Below are 24,277 nucleotides of genomic sequence, written 5' to 3' on the forward strand. Positions count from 1 at the left end.
CAATTTTTATGGCATTATTCACTTGAGATGCTATTTTTAACATCTTGTGAACCTGAGCTCCAAATCCCTCTGCTCTTCCATAACATCCAGCTGGCCCCATTCAAAGTATAATTATTGCTATTCTTCACCAAAATGCATCTTGATGCCTTTAACAGCCCCCTGAAGACCCCTATTTGTGATCATGCTTTTGATGCCCTTGAGTTTAGAAGGATGAGGGGTGATCTGATCAAGGCGTTTAAAATGATGAAAGGAATCGATAGGATTGATACAGAGAAACTATTTTCTCCGGTGGGGAATCCAGAACAAGAAGGCATAATCTTAAACTTAGAGTTAGTCCATTTGGGAGTGAAATTAGGAAGCACTTTTTCACACAAAGGGTAGTGGAAATCTGGAACTCCCTTCCCCATGAGGGTTTGGATGCTGGGGATCAATTGAAATCTTCAAGACTGAGATCGATAGATTTTTGTTGGGTAAGAGTATCAAGGGATATGGAGCAAAGGCGGGTAAGTGGAGTTGAGGTTCAGATCAACCATGTTCTAATTGAACAGGCTCGAGGGGCTGAATGGCCTCCTCCTATTCCTCTGATCATTCCTCATAATTCTTTCACAACTGCTTGACGTGCATTCCTCCTTCATGAAGCATCTTGGGAGATTTACCATGTTATAGAAGCTACATAAGTGCAAGTTGTTGTTGGAAGGATATTCCAGCTAAGTGTGATTGTTTGAACTGATGTGAGGTTTTTCTTTAAGAGAGGAGGAAAGTGTTGGCTACAGACATCCTCTCTGCTGCAGTCAACACAGCAAAATGATTGATAAATAGGAACTATGGGGGGAAAATATTCTCTGGTTGCCGTGTGTTAGACATATTATCAATAAAATGGGAGAGGCTTTTATGTTCATTGGTTCCAGCAAAATTGACGAAGCATTACAATTTTTATGAGGGGTTTTGATAGAGTAGATAAGGAGGATGACAGGCGGGTCGGTAACCAGAGGACACAGATTTAAATTAATTAGCAGAAGAACCAAAGGGGAGATGAGGAGAATTTTTTTTATGCATAGAGTTGTCATGATCTGGAACGCACTGCCTGAAAGGGCGGTGGAAGCAGATTCATTAGTAACTCTCAAAAGGGAATTCGGTATACTGTGTACTTGAAAAAGGAAAATTTGCAGGGCTATGGGGAAAGAGCAGGGGAGGGGTGGGACGAATTGGATAGCTCTTTCAAGGAGCCGGCACAGGCATGATGGGCTGAATGGCCTCCTCCTCTGTGCTGTATCATTCTATGATTCATTCCGAAAAATGCATTTAGGATTCTGTTAAAATAGGAATTAGAGCAGATCTTGCAGCAATGTTTACCATGTGGCTGACTTGCAGCAACCAGAGGAAATCTTTTCTCATTGTTCCACAAGTGCTGTCAGTTTTACATTGGACAAAAACTTTTCTCTGTGAGGCACAACAGGTTCAGATATTAGTTATGTCTGGGGCTGGAGCTTTATGTTTGGGAGTTCGGCACTCTAGTGCCCGAAGGACTGAACCCCATTTTAGAATAATAATCGTTTAGAAACGTAAATGTGTGATTTTGTTTGCACTCTTCGTTAATCATACTGTTGAGCAGACAAGTCGGTGAACTTTTGGCATATTAAGCAAAATGGCTTCAAGCATGGCTGCGATTGGCTAAAAGTGATGTCACAATTAAAAATACTGATGCACACTTTTTTGTTGTTTTGTTTGGCAGGTGATGGAACAGAGAGCAATTTTGTCCCTTTCTGTCAATATTTTAAGTGGGATTTAGGAATTACAGCTTTCAAAACCAGATCTAACACAGCCAGTCTTTTCAGGCTTTGCCTCCCAAACTTGCTTTCCCAAGGTCCGAACACAAGTGATTTAAAAAAAATAAATACCAGTGAGAATATAAGTGATGATAACAGCCCATCGGGTCAGACTTGCACAGAATCATTATACAGCGACAGCAAACCTTATTATACACCTACAAAGTTTTGTTATCACAAAAATGAGAAAGCTTAATAAAGAAGGAAAGAACTTGTATTTCTACAGTGCCTTTCACAACCTCGGAATGTCCCAAAGCGCTTTACGGCCAATGAAGTAATTTTGAAGTGTAGTCACTGTTGTAATGTAAGAAACGTGGCAGCCAATTTGCGCACAGCAAGATCCCATAAACAGCAACCAGATAATCTGTTTTTAGGTGTTAGTTGGGGGATAAATATTGGCCAGGACACCTGGGAGAACTCCCCTGCTCTTCTTCAAACAGTCACCGTGGGATCTTTTCAGTCCACCTGAAAGGGCAGACGGCATCAGTTTAATGTCTCATCCGATAGACGGTGCCTAGGACCGTGCAGCACTCCCTCAGTACTGCCCTGGGAGTGTCAAGTGCTTAAGTCTCTGAAGTGGGACTTGAACCCACGACATTCTGACTCACAGGTGAGAGTGCTACCTACCTGAAAATCAATTCTGTGTTGGCTGTTGTGGGTCTGTGAAGCTAGACAGCTTTTGTTTTTTTTTAAAGCCGTACCTATGTTACGGTGATGTCACTGCGGGCCCTTCCGAACAGACAGGGCAGTTTATCTGAAAAGACTTCATTTTCTTTTGCCAGCTTTGTAGAAGGGTGGGATTTTAGAATTGCTGAACTCAAAATAAAATGTACTCAAAAGTCTTAACAAAATACCTGAGGAAGAAACTTCAAAGGAAAGAATATAACATTTCTCTTTATGCACTTTTGTGGAAATTAATCCAGTTGTCACTGTCAGGGACGTGGTGGGCACCAGAGATAGAATTGGCCACAAAATAAACTGAAATAAAACAGAAGCGTATTATTGTAGCAGCATGTTCCCACTAATATCCAGTCTACGTTGGCTTTTAAGTGGTTCAATGGTGGATTAAAATACTTAGGGATTACTTCCTCACTGACAGATTGAATAAAAGCAAATTACTCAACATTGCTAATGAAAAATACTGAGAAGAATGTGTCCTTTCAAGGAGACCGATGAGTACGGTCAATGTGAGCACAGTGTCAGGCATTCAGTCCCCTTTCAAATATTGTCCATTGGTACTCCAAATGCCACCCTTGTTCAGTTTATTCCAGATGTTCCTATTGAAAGGCAAGGAACCAACATTGAAATATACATTTAAACTCGAGTGTTCACCTGCCTTCATTTCAGGCTGTGTCATCCAATACGTTAGCCACATGTGGCTAATTTGGAATCCAGATGTGGCTAATTACATTTCTGATTAGTAAATGCAGAAAATAATCAAGAAGGCTAATGAAATGCTGGCCTTTATATCCAGAGGACTAGAGTACAAGGGGGCAGAAGTTATGCTGCAGCTATACAAAATCCTGGTTAGACCGCACCTGGAGTACTGTGAGCAGTTCTGGGCACCGCACCTTCGGAAGGACATATTGGCCTTGGAGGGAGTGCAGCGTAGGTTTACTAGAATGATACCCGGATTTCAAGGGTTAAGTTACAAGGAGAGATTACATAAATTGGGGTTGTATTCTCTGGAGTTTCGAAGGTTAAGGGGTGATCTGATCGAAGTTTAGAAGATATTAAGGGGAACAGTTAGGGTGGATGGAGAGAAACTATTTCCGCTGGTTGGGGATTTTAGGAGTAGGGGGCACAGTCTAAAAATTAGAGCCAGACCTTTAAGGAGCGAGATTAGAAAACATTTCTACACACAAAGGGTGGTAGAAGTTTGGAACTCTCTTCCGCAAATGGCAATTGATATCAGCTCAATTACTAAATTTAAATCTGAGATAGATAGCTTTTTGGCAACCAAAGGTATTAAGGGATATGGGCCAAAGGCAGGTATATGGAGTTAGATCACAGATCAGCCATGATCTTATCAAATGGCGGAGCAGGCTCGAGGGGCTGAATGGCCTACTCCTGTTCCTATTTTCCTAAATAAAAAATGAGCAACGGACATTGCGATTGGCCATGTGATCTCAATACTGAGTGACGGAGCACTCGGACAAGCATGAACTGATCAGTAACACCTCCGACAGTGCAGCACTACCTCAGTGCTGTCAGTCTGGATTATGTACTCAAGTCTATGGATTGACACTTGAACCCACTGTCGTCTGACTCAGAGGCGAGAGTGCTACCCCACTGAGGCTAGTACCTTGGAAACATCGATTTAAACGTTAGAAATGACTCGTGAGGCTTCATGGCCTGCATCCACGACAGGCCAACAAATTCTAAATGCTTGGACACACCTCCCCTAGTCCAAGACATTTGAATTGGCAAACTGCTAAGTATATTGAGAAATAATGAAAATCGGAAAAGTTATTCATTGGAATTTCCATCAAAACATTATCATTTAGTAGCAGAAGTTAAGACAAACGAGCTAAAGCTGGGCTGTTGGTAATTCTGATGATCACTTACAGCATAGCAGACAATTGCTGTCCAGGTGTTAAACAAAATGAACTACAGACTAAAGGCAGCAATGACGAGGGGTCACTCAGGTCCATGAACCGATTTGACTACGGCATTCAGGATTTTCATCTCTTTTAAAAAACCTGGCACATTCTCATTTCTTCTGATATTTACAAATGATTTGTTTCTGCTCATCAAAATTTTCCAATACTTGTCAAATCATGTCTTAGCATTACCTGAAATCTGGAAATATATATAAGTACAGGATAATGCAAGAAAGAGATCAAACTAAGCTCTTTGTACAACAATATTTTAAAAAAAATTACAGCAAATGAAAATAAAAATGAACTTAAAATTGGTTTGGGAGTGAGAGTTGGGTTGTATCTGAGCGTCCATTCAATTTCAGTCTGAGGGAAATCTAAACGGGAAACAATGTTTGGCAAACCCTTTTTATATGATTAGAAATGTGTAACATGATGATGTAAACCAGGTGTCTCCAAACCAAGTCCTATGGACCATATATAGCTCACCAGACTTAGCAGTCCAAGCTGTGAAGTCAAGATAATTGGCAAAAGAACCAGAGGGGAGATGAGGAGAATTTTTTTTATGCAGCGAGTTGTGATGATCTGGAATGCGCTGCTTGAAAGGGCGGTGGAAGCAGATTCAATAGTAACTTTCAAAAGGGAATTGGATAAATCTTGAAAAGGGAAAATTTGCTGGGCTATGGGGAAAGAGCAGAGGAGTGGGACTAATTGGATAGCTCTTTCAAAGAGCCGGTACAGGCACGATGGGCCGATTGGCCTCCTTCTGCGCTGCATGATGATTCTATGAGGCCGAGGGAATTCAGTTTTACTTGTACTTATGTTGTTAATCTCTGGTTTGCCCGGTTTGAATTTCATGGGCCTGGAGGTTTAGAAAGTGTCGTAGTGCTGCTTGTTGGGTGAGTTGCTGCAGTGCATGCTGTCGATAATACATACTGCAATTATAGCCAGGCTGGCTCCCCAAAAGGGCGCAGGATTCTTTGGGATCCTCACAGTAAAAGTGGGGGGCGAGGGGAGATGATAATACAGCGCTATGGAACGATTCACTGTGGAAATCGTCTGATTGCCCCGATATCTGCTCCTGGCCACAGTGTGACTGTGGAGGGTTTGCAAATTGAGTCCAGTGGCCAGGGGTGCTGATATGGCAATGCAATAACGAAGACAACAATCAGAAGTTATTCTCTCCTCTGCTGTGTAATGGGAATTTTTTAAGACAATTGCCCCATTTTTTTTTATGCATGGGGGATGAAATTGGGCAGTTGGAACCATTCGCAGGACGATGGGGAAAGAGCATGGGGAGTGTGACTAATTGGATAGCTCTTTCAAAGAGCCGGCAGAGGCACAATGGGATGAATGGCCTTCCCCTGTCCTGTAAGTTTCAATGATATCAGCGTACAAGTGCTCAATGTTCATGTGGAATCCCCTCGTTCAATATTTTAACCAATTTGAAACAAACGCCCAGACCTCGTGCTCTTCCTGCAGTTCCAAATATACAAACTGCTTGAATTACTTTCTTTCAGTGGCAGTGAAGACCTATTTTTGTGGAGTTTATGAGCTGACACCAATCCGCTGGCTCCGCCCAATGGAGAACAGCCCTGGGTGGAAATATAAATGGGGAAGTGTGGTCCCAGGATAAGATGAAGCTGTGCTCACCCAAAATGTAGAAGCATTTATGCCCAAGAGATCCAACTTTTAGTTTCCAAAGTAATAACACCCTGCCATCTGCTGGACAAATCTTCCAGTTTGTGTTCCATCAGAATTTCTGCAGAATTTTATTGTGGCAATAAAATGGACAGAAGCTGTGCCTCAAAATAATAGATATTTTAATTGTTGAGTCTTTCTCTTTCACCATATGAAAGGTGTAGAAGTGCTCTCCATTGGCAGGGCAATACACTGCTGTTATTAAGTTTTATTTGCCGTAAGTGCTCTGCTCCGTTTTACAGTCAGAGCAGCGTTGTTTTGGTGTCCAGGATTCCCCTTTATTTAACGTTCTGAAAGTGAGTGCAGGCACTGTGTAATGCACTGTGGAATGATTGCAGCTGTCCACATATAGCAGATGTCAAATTATCAAGGAAAAAGAACTTGCATTTCTATAACGCCTTTCACAACCTCAGGATGTCCCAAAGCGCTTTACTGCCAATTAAGTCCTTTTGAAGTCTGGTCACAGTTGCGATGTAGGAAGTGCAGCAGAAAATTTGTGCACAGCAAATGAGACAAATAATCAGATGATCTGATTTTGTGGAATAAATATTGGAAAGGAGAACTCCTCTGTTCTTCTTCGAATAATACCGTGCACCTTCACCTCTGAGTCAGAAGATTGTAAGATCGAGCCCCACTCCAGAGACTTGAGCACAAAATCTAGGCTGACACTTCAGTGCAGTATTGAGGAAGGTGCTTTTGCAGGTGCCGTCTTTTGGATGAGATATTAAACCGAGACCCCGTCTCCCCTCTCAGGAAGATGCAAAAGATCCAAAGGCACTGTTCGAGGAAGAGAAGGGGAATTCTGTCCAATATTTATCCCTCAACCAACATCACTGAAAAAGATGATCTGGTCTTTATGTCATTACTGTTTGTGGGAGCTTGCTGTGGGCAAATTGGCTGTCGCGTTTCCTACATCACAACAGTGACTACTCTTCAAAAGTCCTCCATTGGCTGTAAAGCACTTTGGGACGTCCTGAGGTTGTGAGAGGTGCTATATAAATGCAAGTTCTTTCTTTTTCTTTTTATAATGTAATTGTCTGTGGGTAACATCGGGCTTGTCTTTGACCCCACCATTATCCTGTGGGACCCTTTTACTACATCTGGATTTGGATGAGTCAAGTTTTGCTACAGTGCCATGTTGATAAGACTGAAGTCATTTTGTTGGCTCTCATTGTAACTAAAAGTACCTCTGTTTTTGAACTCCATCATATCTCACCAGCTGTCCAGTCAGGCTGAATCAGGTAATGTGAAACTTCTGCTTGACCTGGTGCTGAGCATCAAACCCTACATCTGGAATGTTGCCCCTTTCTGTCTCTACCTCACCCTCCTGCTGCTGAAATATTTTATCCAGAACTTCAGCATCTTGAAGCCCCATTTGCTCAATGTTCCCCTTGCTGCTCTCTCCCGTGCAGCGTCCTGGTAAGGTAACTGCAAAGAGAGGGCCATCTGTTAGACAGAAGCAGAGAGCCTTTAAAGTGTCATATAATGTTTCATTAGAGCGATCAAGAGCTGCTGCAAAGGCAAATTATGATGCAGCACATTGCAAATCTGGGAGAGACAACAGAGTGTCACATTTCAAGATTTTATGACCATTTTTATGCAGAAAGAATTTGGAACAGAATTATATCTAAATGTTTTTTTTATACATAGAATTTACAGCACAGAAACAGGCCATTCGGCCCAACAGGTCTTTGCTGCACATGAACTTGCTCCATCCTCTCTTCATCTCACCCAATCAGCACATCCTCTCCAGGATAGCCCATGTTCCAGCTCTTGCCTCCTCCCACCTTACTTCATCTCACCCGATCAACATATGTGTTTTCAAAAAAAATGTGTATTTACACAAGTTTAAAAAAAGTGAACAGAAAATAGCAAAAAAGGCTAATTGCCTGGGCACTGAAGTTGCTTCTCCAAAAACAGAATACAAATTATTAGCCTGTTTTGGTAATCAAAAAAATCAGCTCACTCGTTGTGTTGGGAGGCCCCGGGTGCTGGGCACGGGCTCTCTGGCATCGGTCTCACCCTCGAGTCATGTTGGTTGAGGGATGCTGGCCAGGAGATTGTATTCTTTGTATTGTGTCATGAGATATTTCAATTCCACCTGAACCACTGAACAGGCAAAGAGAGAGAGACCCTCAGTTTAATTTCTCACCTGAAGGATGCACACCTTCAACAACATAACACTCCCTCAGTCCTGCACCAATGCAGCTTCTCTGCTCAAGTCCTGGTTTGAGTCACAGGAGAAGTGCGACCGACTGAGCCAAGCTGACACTTGAGGTCTGAAATCTTCCAGCTCAATGACCAGCGCTGATCGGGACATTGAACCTCGCCATCCTTGGGGTGGCGCTGAGGCTCCTCGCCCCGCTGTAGCCCAGGTCCTCTGCTCCAGCAGCTGTCGCTGTGCGCGGAGTCCTCCCTCCCGGGGATTTTGGAGCTGCCCTCCTGCCGCTTGGCGTCGGTCGTGCGTTGGCTTCATGTGAATCTGAGTCAATCTGTGAGCTGCGGCTGAGTCGGGGCGGGGAGAAAACACGGCAGCGACAGAGGGGAACTGGCAGAGCCTGCGGGAGACATGGAGATGCGGGTAAGGGAGCGGCTCCGGGGGAGCGGGCCGTGGACAGAGGTCACACATTCGGGGGAGAGTTTACACGAGTGGGCGCTGCACCGGTCAGAGCACAATGGCTGAAGATTGCACGAGTGACACAACAATAGTGAACGTTCCATTAGTGATGTAACAATAGCGAACGTTCCATTGGCGATGTAACAATAGCGAACGTTCAATTGTGATGTAACAATAGCGAACGTTCCATTAGTGATGTAACAATAGCGAACGTTCCATTAGCGATGTAACAATAGCGAACGTTCCATTAGCGATGTAACAATAGCGAACGTTCCATTAGCGATGTAACAATAGCGAACGTTCTGATTTCGGTTGTGTTGGTGACCTGACGATAGCTGGGTGTTTCACTAGTGACACTGGTGACACGACAGTAACTGGAGTGCAGTCACTTCTGTTATGTAGGCAGATATGGCAGCCAGTTTATATATAGGATGGTCACACAAGATCTTTCACTAGTGACACAATAGTACCTGTATGTTGTGTTTGGATTGTGATCTTTGCTTCCCTTATGCTGGGAGCCACAGCTGAGTGGCTGGACCTAGTTGCTTAAATAACTTCTTAACCAACAGAATACACGATGAAGAGCGAGCAGCTTTGTTCAGTCAATACCCTCTTGCCTCTGAGTCAGGATGCGGGTTCAAGCCTTACTCCATCATGTAATTGAGGGTGACATTTCAGTGCAGTGCTGAGGGAGTGCTGCATGTTTGGAGGAACCTTCTTTCGGAAGAGCAGCGAGTTTACCATTAACCAACATTATCTAATAACAAATTAGCTGATTGTTAATCTCATTTGCTGTTTGTGGTACCTTGTTGTATGTAAATTGGTTGTTTTTGCATACAAAACAATAGTGACTGTATTGGTTGTGAAGTGCTTTGGGATGTCGTCAGGACACGATAAGATGCTATATGAATGCAAGTTTTTTCTTTGTGCGATGCAGTTTATGTCTCAGTGCATCAAATATTTCTCATTGATGACTTCATTCCCTGTGATTTGAGGCAACCCTCTAGTGGAATATGTCAAATGATAGTAGCACTGAATACACAGAAACGGGGCAGGAGGAAATCTGCATTCTTCATGTGCACTATTTTATTAAACATAGTGTTTTGAACAGACGGTGTACGCTGCAAACGATGAGTCAAGTATTAAGCTTCTGTTTGCCCTCTCGCTGCCGTGCAAGTCTTCCTGGGAAATGTAAATCTGGTGAGCAACCAAGCTGTGAGTTCAGTGTCGACTCAGCTCTAATCAAATATACAAGAATAGTCAGCACATGACTCACTGTTTTATCCCTTGTCTTATGGAGATATAAATGGCCTTAGGAACATCGGAACAGCAGTAGATCATTCAGCTCCTCGAGCCTGTTCCGCCATTCAGTTAGATCATGGCTGATCTGTATCTTAACTCCATCTACCTGTCTTGGCTCTGTAACCCTTAATACCCTTGCCTAACAAAAATCCATCAATCTCACTTTGGAAATTTTCAATTGACCCCCAGCCTCAACAGCTCCTCGAGGGAGAGTTCCAGATTTTCACTCCCCTTTGTGTGAAGAAGTGCTTCCTGACATCATCCCTGTCCAGCTCTAATTTTAAGGTTATGCCTCCTTGTTCTGGACTCCCCCCACCAGAGGAAATAGTTTCTCTCTCTCTACCTTATCAACTCCTTTAATCATCTTAAACACCTCAATTTCATCACCCCCTAATCTTCTGTACTCTACTCAAGGGAATACAATTGTAAACAATTTTACAACACCAAGTTATAGTCCAGCAATTTTATTTTAAATTCACAAGCTTTCGGAGGCTTCCTCCTTCCTCAGGTGAACATTGTTGGAAATGAAATCCTCGAAATGAAATCGCATTTATAAATCACAGAACAATGCTGGTGATAACAGACAGTCTGTAATCACCAAGCATTGTTCTGTGATTTATAAATGCGATTTCATTTCGAGGATTTCATTTCCAACAACGTTGACCTGAGGAAGGAGGAAGCCTCCGAAAGCTTGTGAATTTAAAATAAAATTGCTGGACTATAACTTGGTGTTGTAAAATTGTTTACAATTGTCAACCCCAGTCCATCACCGGCATCTCCACATCAAGGGAATACAAGCCTAGTCTATACAACTTAGTTATAACAGCAGTACAGGTGAAATCGGGAACTCTGTCGGGGGTCTGGGACCCCCTCCTTTATGCTCTGCCATCATGTTGCCTTGGTTGAATATCCCAAGCGGGTGAAAGGGGAGCCTGCATTGTTTAGAGAAGATGCTCCTCTTCTGGAATGAGTTTTGATTTAATAACACAGCACCATATTATAGCTGCAGTTGGAAATATTGTTTGACTGTATCCAGGAAGTATTGCATAGACCAGTGCCATATTTTATCTGGTTTCACTTACTTGGCAGGAAAATACCAGTCTTGTGTGCCACTAATTGCTATTGGTAAACCCAAGTCCAGAAGCAGTTGGTTTTAACCCTCAAAGAGCATTTCCTGCTTTGAATGTCATTAGATACTCTGGGGTAAACAATGATTGACACTGTGGGAATAGAATGATTTTCATTTCTTGGAATTGCATTTTGTGAGATAATGAGTTTTGGTCGTATTTCAACTTCACTACAATGTTTCAGGCAAGCAGTTCGGCACTTAAGGTTATTTTTAAGAAGATGTGTTTTTGAAAAGAAATAATTGTAACTATTTAGTATCCTTTGATTCTTGCAGCCGAAAACTCAAGGGTTTAGTACTTGTTAATGTCTTCCCTTCTGCCCTCCCTGTCCCCCGTAGTCACTGTGTCTCAGCCATTCTGCTGAGTCTTGGCATCTTTCTCTGATTCCTTGCCTTCCTGGGGACTCTGGTGTCGGCTTCTGTGAAGTTGGGGCGATGTGTGGAGGTGAGATCCGTTCCTCTCAGATTCTCTGCTCCTGGTAAATCCACCGATGTGCACGCTGGTCACTGTGTCTTGACGAGCTGGCTTAAATCTCTGCTTTCTTAATCTCTGGAGACTTGTACGATTAGATGACACACTTGTGTCCTCCAGCAGCTGGCTGATTTAGCCGTGCAATCTGACTTCTATAATCTCTTCCTCTTTGACATGGATACTCTGTCTCTTTTGAGCTGTGCCCTTTTCTACATACCCTGGGTAAGGACTACAAGAGGAAAAGCAAGAAGCAGGACCAAAGAACAGTCAGGAGAGGTGTGTTGAACACCCTTTCATACCTCGATGGTCATAGAAACAGATCCCCCTTCCCCCTTTCCATTTAATTGACCAATCTGACTGATGCATGTCTAGAGACTTTACCTCCTCTGGTGCCACATTAATAACCATGAGGATCTCCATGTTAATGCAGCATCAGTACCTCGGCAGGCCAGATCGCACTGTTAGTCCCCAGCTCCTCAATGTCTCCCTAACAGAGGGTCTTACACCGGTCCAGATAAGGCATGACATTTATATCCCACTAGCAAGCTATGGGCAAGGTGTCCTTTGTGCTCGTCTTTCACTGATAATGAATGTTTTGTTTATGTAAGCTCTGATGGTTTTAATTAGTTTTAGTCCCTGGTAACTGCCAGGGCCTTTCTGTTACAGTCACCTCGCTCAGGTCATTGTCTCGGGCTGACCCGGACTCTTCACAACCTCAGCAGGTCATTTGACCGTGAGCTGATTTTCTGAGCTCGCCTGCTCCCCATCACAAAGCCCGCCTGCTTCCACCTTTGCACTGTTGCCCGCCTTTGCCTCTACCCCAGCCCACCTGCTGCAGAAACCCTTGTTCATGCCTTTGAAACCACCTACAACCCCAACGAGAACCCTGCGCTCCTTCAACCCTGGTCGCTTGTCAATCCCCTCTCTTTATCCCACTATTGGCGGCCGTGCCTTCAGCTGCCTAGGCCCTAAGTTCTGGAATTCCTTCCCTAAACCTCTCTGCCTCTCCACCTCTCTCCTCCTTTTAAGACCATCCTTAAAACTTATCTCTTTGACCAAGCTTTTGGTCACCAAATTTTTCTCTGATTATGCTCCAGTGGCTGTACCACATTAAAGTTGCTATATAAATGCAAGTTGTTGCAGTGTTATCTTGCTTAATTTTAAGTGTCTGTGATGTGAACGCGGTGTTGCTGGAAGATGCTTTGCACTTTAGCAAGTTTTACTAGATTAGCTTTCACTTTTTCATCACCTACTTGAGCAATGTTTGCCACAGTGTCCAAAATAAGCCCCTGGCCCAGAACTCGTTATGTAGTAAGTGACTAAACCTGACCTTCACGGTAACTTGCTCTGTTAATTTCAAGATAAGGTTTATTTTCTTACTTCCTCTCCTTTTCTCTTGACCATTTCTGGAAGATAATCCCATTAAACGTACTCATTAATCCCGTGTGTTTTCCTGAAATGACAGTTTTTTTACTGGACGGTGAGTTTAGGCAGGTGATTGGATCGTATTGTCAAAAGTGAGGAATTTGGCCAGTTTAAATTTTTATCTTTGGCCACTACACTTTTGTATTATTCAGTCAGTAAACATCCACTCCCCCCATCACCGGTGCACCATGGCTGCAGTGTGTACTATCCACAGGATTTACTGCGGCAACTTGTCAAGGCTTCTTCGACAGCACCTCTCAAACCTGCAACCTCCACCACCGAGAAGGAGGAGGACAGCAGGCCGCATGGGAACAACACCACCTGCATGTCCTCTACAAGTCGCACACCATCCCGACTTGGAAATATATCAGTCCTTCCTTCATCGTCACTGGGTCAAAATCCTGGAACTTCTCAATTCTTAATTTTTAAATCTGAGAGTGATAGATTTTTGATAACCAATGGTATTAAGGGATATGGGGCGAAGGCAGGTATATGGAGTGAGGTCACAGATCAGCCATGATCTCATTGAATGGCGGAATTGGCTAAATGGCCTACTCCTGTTCCTATGTTCCTACCTAACAGCACTGTGGGAGAACCTTCACCACAAGTAGGCAGCTCACCACCACCTTCTCAAGGGCAATTGGGGATGGGTAATAAATGCTGGCCTTGCCGGGGATGGGTAATAAATGCTGGCCTTGCCGGGGATGGGTAATAAATGCTGGCCTTGCTGGGGATGGGTAATAAATGCTGGCCTTGCCGGGGATGGGTAATAAATGCTGGCCTTGCTGGGGATGGGTAATAAATGCTGGCCTTGCCGGGGATGGGTAATAAATGCTGGCCTTGCCGGGGATGGGTAATAAATGCTGGCCTTGCCGGGGATGGGTAATAAATGCTGGCCTTGCCGGGGATGGGTAATAAATGCTGGCCTTGCCGGGGATGGGTAATAAATGCTGGCCTTGCTGGGGATGGGTAATAAATGCTGGCCTTGCCGGGGATGGGTAATAAATGCTGGCCTTGCCGGGGATGGGTAATAAATGCTGGCCTCGCCAGCGGTGCTCACATCCCAAGAATGAATAAAAAAGAAAATTCACGGGTTAAATGAGAAAATTGCTTTGTGCATGGCTGGTATTTTTTGGTCACTGCTAAGCCTGTTGTGAAAGAGACAATGTCACCCCCAGACTCGGGTCCCAATGTGACTCTGAAACTCGACTGAGTTGCATCTTCTCTCTCCCCGATAGATAGATATATGTATATATATTTAAAAGTTCCTATTGAATCTGCTTCCACCACCCTTTCGGGCAGTGCGTTCCAGATCATCACGACTCACTACGTATAAAATATTGCCTCTCTGGTTCTTTGGCCAAATATCCTAAGTCTGTGTCCTCTGATTACTGATCCTCCCACCAGTGCCAACCGTTTCTTCTTATTAACTTATCAAATCCCCTCTTGTGGCATTTTAGTTCTCCTTTCTAGTTCATTTTAGTTCAGGTGTCAGCCGTGGTTCTCGCCTCTGAATCAGAAGGTTGCGGGTTCAAGTCCCACACCAGAGATTTGAGCACAAAAATCGAGGCTGACGCTCCCCGTGCAGTAAAGAGAGAGTGCTGCACTGTCAGAGGTGCTGTCTTTCGGATGAGGCGTTAAACCAAGGCCCCCATCTCAGGTGGACATAAAAGATCCCATGGCACTATTTCGAAGAAGAGCAGGGGAGTTCACCCCGGTGTTTATCCCTCAACCAACATCGCTCAAAAAAAACAGGTTATCTGGTCATTTCCTCATTGCTGTTTGTGGGATCTTGCTGTGTGCAAATTGGCTGCTGCGTTTCCTACATTACAGCAGTGACTACACTTCATAAAAGTACTTAATTGACTGTGAAGCGCTTTGGGATGTCCTGAGGTTGTGAAAGGCGCAAAATAAATGCAAGTCTTTTTTCGCCCCCTTCTCAACAGTAATGTTTTAGTTACCCATTGTACGAGTATAGGCAGATGCAACACTGGACTGAGTTGTTTGGGGAAATGCCAGTTCCGATCGGGGTTGTACAGGATTTGTATTGTGGTCGTCGTACTGGCAAATGATTATATGGCTTCTCTGTCCAGGCTGAAGTGACCAGGGTTAGAGGAGTATCTCCCACCTGTAATGCAAAGTTAGCGGACCCTTGTTACGATGTGCGGTGGTCGTAAGTTGATCGCAGCAACAGCGGAGTTTCCCGCACACGTATGTCTTAAAACACGCCATCCCTGGTGGTAAATTTTTGACGGCCGGGAAAGCAGGTGAGGGCATGCGTGGAGTGGGCGGCAGCATTTCCACTCCGATTTCAGAACATTCCATTCCAAGTCGGGGGCATTTTTGAAACGTGGCTTTTGTATTGGGCTGCAGTTATACTGCAGCTGGTGCGAGCTTGGCTGTAGCCTGCATATTGATGAGAGTGATCCTCTGGGAGGGGGTCTCTCACTGTTAGTACCCCCGCCCCCCCCCCCCCCCGGGTATTGGATCGGGAGTTGGCACCTGAGTTTTATTAGTGTTCACTCAAACCTGCTTTGTACTGATTCAAGGCTGGCAGTGTAAATGCCCCCCAGTTGTTGGGAGGGGAAAGGAAGTGGAGGGAAACCCCCCACCCCGTACAGTTGTGTAGAGAAATTATAATGTCAGTGAGTGAACGAAGCAAGTGGAAAATGTTTTTCTACAAACCCGTCCTGAGAATTTCCTTCTGCATAAGGTGACTAATAATCCTGATAAGAGTGATCCAGAGTTCGTTGTATTAACTGTTTATTTGCTGGAGTTAATCTTCTGCTGATGTAATAGTCCAAAGAAAGAAACGTTGATTTGTAAATAAGGACATTTAAAAAAAAATTACACTGAGTGTGATGTGCTGTGTAGTATTCCGCTGCTAAGATGGACGTTTGCCCCTGTATGGTTCGCCAACTCCAATCGTTAGGTTAAAAAGAACAGCGTCTGGTCAGTCAGAGTTTAATAGTTGTTTGTCCAACTTCCACAGTTCCCTCGCCAATGCTTGTAAGTTTGAGGCTCAGGGTCAGAAGGACCCAGCATCAAGTGACTGGCTTCCTCTTGTGTTTTTTTTATCTGCAGCGTGTGAGATGAGGTGTGAGAAACGCTGAACACGTTGTTTTACACACTTATATTGTTCAGAGTTGTGATTCCATTAACTTATAATCTTCCATTTCTACTTTGTTGAAATTACATGGCTGTAATTTTCTGGATTCCCACTTCACATATACTTTTACACTTCATTGGACTTTTGACTCTGCTTTATGATTTTAAACAGATAAATTATGAGGACTGGTTGCATGAACCTTGCTTGTATTCCCTTGAGTTTAGAAGGTTGAGGGGTGATTATAATCGAGGGGTTCCAAATGTTAAAAGGATTCGATAGGGTAGATACAGATAAGCTATTTCCTGTGGTGGGGGAATCCAGAACAAAGGGGGCACAGTTTTAAAACTAGAGCTTGGCCGTTCAAGGGTGAAACCAGGAAGTGCTTGTTCACACACACAGTAATGGAAATCTGGAAAACTCTTCGCCCGAAAGGCTTTGGACGCTGGGGATCAATTGAAATTTTCAAGACTGAGATCGATAGATTTTTGTTGGGTAAGAGTGTCAAGGGATATGGAGCAAAGGCAGGTAAGTGGAGTTGAGGTTCAGATCAGACATGATCTGATTGAATGGCGGAACAGGTTTGAAGGGCTGAATGGCCTCCTCCTGTTCTGATGAATTGCATTAGTGTCCTTCTTTCTCCTTTCCCCAAATGGAACAATGCCTCCCCTGTGCTCGGTCTCTACCCCAGTGAGCTGGTGAAGGTTGTGAATTCGAGAGCATCAATCCTATTGTTAGCACTCAACCAGGCCGTGTGTTTAATGCACTGACACACATCTGGTTTTCGAATATTCTCACTTTTATTGATACCAGCTTTTTCTTTCTTTTTTTTAACTGAATTCAAATTCTCAAACTGCCGTGGTTGGGATTTGAAACTCCCATTCTCTGGATTACCAGTCCAGTAACAACCCGCTGCACCACTGTAATCGGCTATGAGCTTGGACTAGTAACCCAAAGATCATAGCTTCCAATCCAGTTGCTTCAAAAGGAAGGCCCACCATCACCTTCGGGCAGCTGGGGATCGCCGATAAATGCCGGCCTTGTCAATGTAATGAACAAATAAGGGGGAAAAAAATGCACGTCTTTCCTTCAACGGCAATCATTGGGAATGTATTTTTCTTTCAGTACATAGACAAAGGCTGCAGCCCTGCGCCCGTATTAATAATGAGTTCAAACACAGTCACAAAACGCTTGCAGGTTTATTAAAGATCAGACGTCACCCAACACCTGAGGTTACATATGATGCCGCCACAGAAGAATAGTCCATTACAGCCAGCTGAGCTCAGCTTACCTCCTTCCAAATGCCTTGCTTCCTCAATTCTCAACCTATGGCTATGATTTTACCCCCTTTATACTGTTTCTAGCTGCTCGACTCCTTAGGCAGCTGCATTCCATGACCTCTTTTCCCCCCCTTTTCAGTATCGGTCCCTATCAAGATGTCCTGCATCCCTGCTAAATATCTGCACTGATGTTCGGGTTAGCAAGGCATAAAAAGGGAACTGAGTCTCCAGTTGGAGTGATGAAGCGAATCTAAACCTGAACATTGTGTAACCAGGCCCAGAAACAGACTGCACACAACCTCTGTACACACACGTCTTCAGCCTTTCAATTTTAGTTTTTTTTAAACTACAGAAACGATCTAAAAACATAATATAAGGTGTTCAAAACCATGAAGGGTTCTGACAGAGTAAACAAGGAGAAACTGTTTCCAGTGGAGGGTCGGTAACCAGAGGACTCAGATTTAAGATAATTGGCAAAAGAACCAGAGGGGAGATGAGAAGAAATGTTTTTTACACAGTGAGCTGTTCTGATCTGGAATGCGCTGCCTGAAAGGACGGTGGAAGCAGATTCAATAGTAACTTTCAAAAGGGAATTGGATAAATACTTGAAATGGAAAAAATTGCAGGGCTACGGGGAAAGAGCAGGGGAGTGGGACTAATTGCTCAGCTCTTTCAAAGAGCCAGCACAAGGATGATGGGCCGAATGGTTTTATTCTGTGCTGTGTGATCCTATGATAAGTAATTATTTTGTGTTCCCTTACTATTTCTCAATCTTAACCTCCAACAAAATGACTTCACACATTCTTGCAGGGATTTTTCTTCCCGATTTTACAGGCTAGGACCCTTGGAGACAGACAACCTTATTTGTTTTCAGGGGAGAATTGCGAAGGTTGACAGTGGCATAAGGAATTTCCCAAGCTTTTTTTGTCGCGTTGTTGGGTTACTTTTTTCATAGAATCATAGAACTCAGAAGGAGGCCATTCGGCCCATTCTGTCTATGCCGGCTGAAAAAGAGCTTTCCAGCACTTGGTCCGTAGCCCTGTAGGTCACAGCACTTCAAGTGCACATCCAGGTACTTTTCAAATGAGTTGAGGGTTTCTGCCTCTACCACCCTTTCAGGCAGTGAGTTCCAGACCCCCACCACCCTCTGCATGAAAAAATTCCTCCTCAGCTCCTGTGTAATCCTTCCACCAATTACTTTAAATCTATGCCCCCTGGTCACTGACCCCTATGCTCAGGGAAATAGGTCCTCCCTATCCACTCTCGCTAGTCCTGTCATAATTTTATATACCTCAATTAAATCTCTCCTCAGCCTCCTTTGTTCCAAAGAAAACAACCCCAGCTTATCCAATCTTTTCTCATAGCTAAAACTCTCCAGCCCTGGCAACATCCTCGTAAATCTCCTCTGTACCCTCTCGAGTGCAATCACATCTTTCTTGTAAAGTGCTGACCAGAACTGTACGCAGTACTCAAGCTGTGGCCTAACCAATGTTTTATACAGTTCGAGCATAACCTTCCTGCTCTTATGTTCTATGCCTCAGCAAATAAAGGAAAGTATCTCCTATGCCTTTTCAACCACCTTATCTAACTGTCCTGCTACCTTCAGGGATCAGTGGACATGCCCTCCAAGGTCCTTTTGTTCCTCTCAGTATCCTCCCATTTATTGTGTTCTCCCTTGCCTTGTTTGCTCTCCCCTTTTCTGCCTACCTGACCAGTCCACTGATATCTTCCTACAGTCTACAGCTTTCCTCCTCACTATCAACCACACGGCCAATTTTTGTATCATCTGCAAACTTCTTGATCAAGCCCCCGACATTCAAGTCCAAATTGTTAATATATACCACAAAAAGCAAGGGACCTCACTAAAAACAGCCTTCCAGTCGCAAAAATACCTGTCAACAATTACCCTTTGCTTCCTGCCACTGAGCCAATTTTGGATCCAACTTGCCACTTTCCCTTGGATCCCATGGGCACTAACTTTTTTGACCAGTCTGCCGTGTGGGACCTTGTCGAAAGCCTTGCTAAAATCCATGAGCACGACATCAAACGCGTTACCCTCCTTGTTACCTCCTCAAAAAATTCAATCAAGTTAGTGAGACACGACCTTCCCTTAACAAATCCACGCTGACTGTCCTTGATTACCCTGTGCCTTTTTAAATGACTATTTATGCTGTCCCTCAGAATCAATTCCAATAATTTGCCTACCACCGAGGTTAGACTGACTGGCCTGTAATTACTCGGTCTATCCCTCGCTCCCTTTTTAAACAACGGTACAATGTTAGCAGTCCTCCAATCCTGCGGCACCATGCCTGTGTCCAGTGAGGATTCAATGGCTGGTTTTGATAAAAGCCACTGCTTGTGCTAACTTCAGCGCACATGATGTAATCTGTCATTGCTTTACCACTTGTGATGTTTTGGAGCCAGGCCCAGTTTATGCCGCACACTGTTCTGCTGGGGGGTTTCCTTTTAAGTGCGTTGGAAGCACAAGCCTGTCACTGGGCCTCTAGAAGAAATGATTGGACTGAGAAAATCACGAGCTTCTTCACCCCACGTGGAAGTGTTCAAAAAAAAAAGTAAAATCCGTGGATCTCTCTGGTGGTGTGCAGCGTAAGTCAGGTGATGATGGGTAATGTTTGCGCTGCTCAAGTGTCGGGGCAGTGCCTGTCTCCAAAACGATAAAGACCAGCCACTTCTCCCTGACCATCACCAAGACATCCCTTTAAAACCTACCTCTCTGTCCAAGCTTTTGGTCACCTGTCCAAATGTCTCCTCCTTTGGCTTGGTGTCAGATTTTGTCTGATTCCGCCCTGGAGAAGCGACTTGGGACGTGTTACTACTTCGGTTTAACGTCTCATCCGAAAGACGGCACCTCTGACGGTGCAGCACCCCCTCGATACTGCACTGGGAGTGCCGGCGTGCATTTTGCGCTCAAGTCTCTGGAGTGGGGCTTGAACCCACGACGTTCTGATTCCGAGGCGCGAGAGCTGCCCGCTGAGCCACGGCTGACGACTAAGTGGCGTTGGTGCCAATGACTCTGATGCGTGGATCTTGTGCAACCCGCGGTAAACTTGGTGGATTTGGTGAGGCCTGTGGGAGAGATGATCTCTTCCCTTTTACCGGGTTATGTCAGTCAGTCCCTTAACTAATGCGGGATTCAAAACCTGTCCCTGGGTGCAGCAGTCCAAACACTAAACCCAACAGAAGGCAGCTTGTGAAAAGCGAAAATGAATTTTGAAGGGGAGGGGGAGGGGGGGGGGAGGGAGGAGGGAGGGAGGGGGGGGGGAGGGAGGGAGGGAGGGGGGGGAAGGGAGGGGGGAGGGGAGGGGGGGAGAGAGGAGGAGGGGGGGAGGAGAGAGGAGGGGGAGAGGGAGAGGGAGGAGGGGGGGAAGGAGGAGGGGGGGGGCAAGTGAAGCACTTTTAATATCCGATATCCCCATCCTCATAGTTTTTGCAGCAGTGATTATTTTTAGGAGTGAAAATATATTGAAGATTTAATCATTGGGATCATTGTGCAATGTGTTTTTACATATTTGAGGAAAACAGCTGTTGCTAAGACGTACATGGAATGTTTGAGGGTTACTGCGAGTCAAGCTGTGACTAAAAAAGTTACTTGCGTGCATTGGTCACCAAAATGGTGGTTAAATAGAAGCCTGTGGTGTAAAAAGGAAATGTCAGTGTTTTAGTGAATACGTTCATTGTTTCAATCTTTCATCTGTCCTGTCCAAACTCAGGATCCCTTTAGCCACAAGTACCCGATGCTTTGTCCCACGGCAGAAATGTGCTGGGGTTTGATGAAGCTTTTTTGATGACGTGTTGGTATTTAATAAAGATTTCCAAGGAGCTGGCACATTCTTGTCGTCATTTTGACCCTTTTATTGGCAATGAGCTGCTCCTCTGACAGTGCAGTCGCTGCATGTATGTTTCTGCTTTCTGGTTCTCGCTCTCGTCCCTTCAGGTACAGTTAGAACGTCTAGTGGCATTATGCACCAACTTTGGGTTTGTACAGAGATTCTTTTGAGAAAGTTCTAGAACAGCAGGTCTTGGGGTTGACTTCTGGTCTGTGCTGAGTTAAGTGCTGTGATTTGAGGTGCTACATTGGGGCTCAGCGTCACTTGACTCCAAATTTAGCGGGGATTTCCCACTCCGCACGGAGAGTCCATGGCTCCCGGCAGCTACTGGGCATTGTGTGAGAACAGGACAGGGCCGGACTCTGATTCTCCCCGTGAAGGATTCAGACTGCTTGAATTCATTGGCTGGGCCGACAACAACAACAACTTGCATTTATATAGCACCTTTAACGTAGTAAAACGTCCCAAGGTGCTTCGCAGGAGTTAGAATCAGACAAAATTTGACACCGAGCCACATGAGGAGATATTAGGAGAGGTCTCCAGAAGCTTGGTGAAAGAGGCAGGTTTTAAGGAGCATCTTAAAGGAGGAGAGAGAGGTAGCGAGGCAGAGTGGTTTAGGGAGGGAATTCCAGAGCTTTGGGCCAAGGCAGTTGAAGGCAGGGCTGCCAATGGTGGAGCGATTAAAATCGGGGATGCGCAAGAGGCAAGAATTGGAGGAGTGCAGAGATCTTGGAGGGTTGTCGGGTTGGAGGAAGTTGGAGACAGGGAGGGGAGAGGCCATGGAGGGATTTGAAAACAAGGATGAGAATTTTAAAATCGAGGTGTTGCTGGACCAGGAGCCAATGTCGGTCAGCGAGCACAGGGGTGCAAGGGTGCAAGATGGAAGACCGGCCAGGAGAGCATTGGAATAGTCGAGTCTGGAGGTAACAAAGGCGTGGATGAGAGTTCCAGCAGCAGATGAGCTGAGGCGGGGCGGAGACGGGCGATGTCACGGAGGTGGAAGCTCAGCTCAGGGCCAAATAGGACACCGAGGATGCAAACAATCTGGTTCAGCCTCAGACAGCGGCCAGGGAGGGGGGATGGAGCCAGTGGCTCGGGAACGGAGTTTGTGAAGCCCCTTGGGATGTTTAACTTTGCTGAAGGCGCCACATAAATGCAAGTAGAAGTTAACGCCTGTCTGCCAAAGCTCGATTGCTCTGCTGGGATTGGGGAAGAGTCAAGTGAGAATATACAGTTGCTAATGTTGCAGAGTTTTTTTTTGCAGGAGACGTTGGAGTTGTACAAAGTGACGGTTTTGCTGTATCTGGACAAGGGGAGGAGTTACGTGAACACACAATTCCAAGAGCTGGAGCCCTGGCAGATCATCGCTGTCACAGCTTTGACTACTTTGCTGGGAGTGTGGCTCCATGGGTTCCTATTCCAGCAGCAAAGTAAGTGAGACTGTGTTTAAACACCTTGTGTGAGGAACTGGGACAACACGGGAAAAGGAAGAAGTTGCATTTTATGTAGTGCCTTTCATGACCTCAGGACGTCCCAAATCGTATCCAGTCAATGAAATACTTTTGAAGTGTAGTCACTGTTGTAATGTAGGGAACGCGACAACCAATTTGTGCACAACAAGGTCCCACAAACAGCGATGTGATAATGACCAGATCGTTTGTTTTTAGGTGTAGGTTGAAGGTATATATTGGCCAGGACACCGGGAGAACACTCTTCTTCGAATTGGTGCCATGGGATCTTTTGCGTCCACCTGAGAGGGCAGGCGGGCCCTCAGTTTAATGTCTCATCCGAAAGATGGCACCTTCGACAATGCAGCACTCCCTCAGTATTGCACTGGAGCGTCAGCCTGGATTTTGTGCTCAAATCTCTGGAGTGGGACTTGAACCCACGACCTTCTGACTCAGAGGCGAGAGAGCCACCCACTGAACCATGTAAAAGATCCCATGGCACTATATCGAAGAGCAGGGGAGTTTACAGTACTGTGTGGCTTAATCCCGCCTGTTGAACAATGGACATTTAAGTTGTTTAGCCAGTTAGTGCATTAAAATAAGACTCTCAAGAAACTAAAAGGAGAACAGAAGTTGTTAAGTGATGTGTGAGACCGACAGCCAGTGTTTATTTTTGCTTTCCAGATGTAATATTTCAAAATGGAATTGCCTATCTGTCTAGAAGTTTGGATTTGTGTCGATCAAATTTCAGATGCTGCACCTTGTATAAAACAACAACCAAACCTTCGACAAAATACAAAGAAAGCCAGTCATTTTCTGCTGGTTATTCTGACCTTGCGAGAACCAAGGAGAGGAATGAAGCAGCCGCCAATTCGATTGAAACTTCCAACCGCAACTGTAATTAGCTTCTAATAGACCTTGGATGTGTTTACTTAGAACCACATCTCCACGGGGAGTACCTGAGCAGTGACTGGAGTGAAACATCACAGCTGTGTTTCAGACTCCAGATTATCTCTGAGCAGCCTGACAGACGATCGACAAGTTTACCTTGAAAGTATTTCAGCCTTCCTTGAATAAGTCACTTTGTGACTTGGAAAGGATGTGCTTATTTTTCTAACTTCCGATATTTAAAAGCTTTAAAAATCTTTCTGCAGGTATTTCCTCGAGAGTCAGGAAGTTCTTTTTCCGAATCCTAAGGAGATTGCCGTTTGTGGGTGCTAAAGTAAGTAACGTTTTTTTTTTCTTTTTAAGAAGCCACCGTTTCTTTGCAATTAGCAAGTGGTAGATTCGAAGATGGGAGGAGGACTCCTCTGTGCATCTTGTGACTGCGTTCTTCATAAACCATTTTCCTCCTGAGGGGGCAGGCGACCAGTTTCTGGATCCTTGCCCTCCTGACCCAGTTGGATATGGAAAAAACCATTACAAGTTGAATTGATCTCCAATTTATCGCAAAGGAAAGACTTGCATTTATATAGCGCCTTTCATGACCGTCTCAGGACGTCCAAAAGCGCTTTACAACCATTGAA

The 24,277-nt window shown here is 44.7% G+C and overlaps 1 protein-coding gene across 1 annotated transcript in view; it reads left to right on the top strand.

Moving 5' to 3' along the window:
- The first annotated feature begins 8,592 nt into the window (after positions 1-8,592).
- sgpl1 (sphingosine-1-phosphate lyase 1) overlaps positions 8,593-24,277 on the top strand; it is a 60,893-nt gene continuing 45,208 nt past the window's right edge. Inside the window, exons 1-3 of the mRNA XM_067972406.1 lie at positions 8,593-8,708; positions 22,568-22,733; positions 23,906-23,973. Coding sequence (XP_067828507.1) covers positions 8,697-8,708; positions 22,568-22,733; positions 23,906-23,973 — 246 coding nt within the window. The 5' untranslated portion in view covers positions 8,593-8,696. The remainder of the gene's footprint in view (positions 8,709-22,567; positions 22,734-23,905; positions 23,974-24,277) is intronic.

The sequence above is a fragment of the Heptranchias perlo genome, chromosome 36, assembly GCF_035084215.1.
Source record: "Heptranchias perlo isolate sHepPer1 chromosome 36, sHepPer1.hap1, whole genome shotgun sequence".
Classification (NCBI taxonomy): domain Eukaryota; kingdom Metazoa; phylum Chordata; class Chondrichthyes; order Hexanchiformes; family Hexanchidae; genus Heptranchias; species Heptranchias perlo.